At 61.8% G+C, this 335-nt stretch overlaps 1 protein-coding gene across 1 annotated transcript in view; it reads left to right on the top strand.

Moving 5' to 3' along the window:
- The first annotated feature begins 160 nt into the window (after nt 1–160).
- The window catches only part of NUP107 (nucleoporin 107kDa), a 44,662-nt gene continuing 44,487 nt past the window's right edge, over nt 161–335 (top strand). The window contains 1 exon segment of the mRNA XM_006767776.2: nt 161–261. Coding sequence (XP_006767839.1) covers nt 254–261 — 8 coding nt within the window. The 5' untranslated portion in view covers nt 161–253.

The following is a 335-nucleotide window of genomic DNA, read 5'->3' as shown; positions in this document are numbered from 1 at the left end:
CCCGCCCCTGCCCGGCCAGCCCCGACCCCCCACAGACACACCTTCGCGCCTGCGCAGATCGGGTCTGAGCCTATAGTGTAGGGGCGGAAGTTGCCTCTGCGCTCGCAGTCGTTTCTGCCCCGCCCCCTCAAGGCGACACAGCCAGAACATGCTTCCGGGTCGAAGGGTTTGCTTCCGGAGAGCGGGAAGGCTGAAACGCGGTAGCTGAGCTGAAATCCAATTAACAAGGTTCTGGGTGGAGAAGGCTATATCCATGGACAGGTCAGTTCTGGTGGTGTCTGCTGAGCGCGGAGACTCGTCCCTCCTGCTTGTTGGCAGAACGAGACCAAGCAGGG

This window comes from Myotis davidii, unplaced genomic scaffold (genome assembly GCF_000327345.1).
Source record: "Myotis davidii unplaced genomic scaffold, ASM32734v1 scaffold982, whole genome shotgun sequence".
Taxonomy (NCBI): domain Eukaryota; kingdom Metazoa; phylum Chordata; class Mammalia; order Chiroptera; family Vespertilionidae; genus Myotis; species Myotis davidii.
This window is presented reverse-complemented; position numbering and strand designations above follow the sequence as displayed.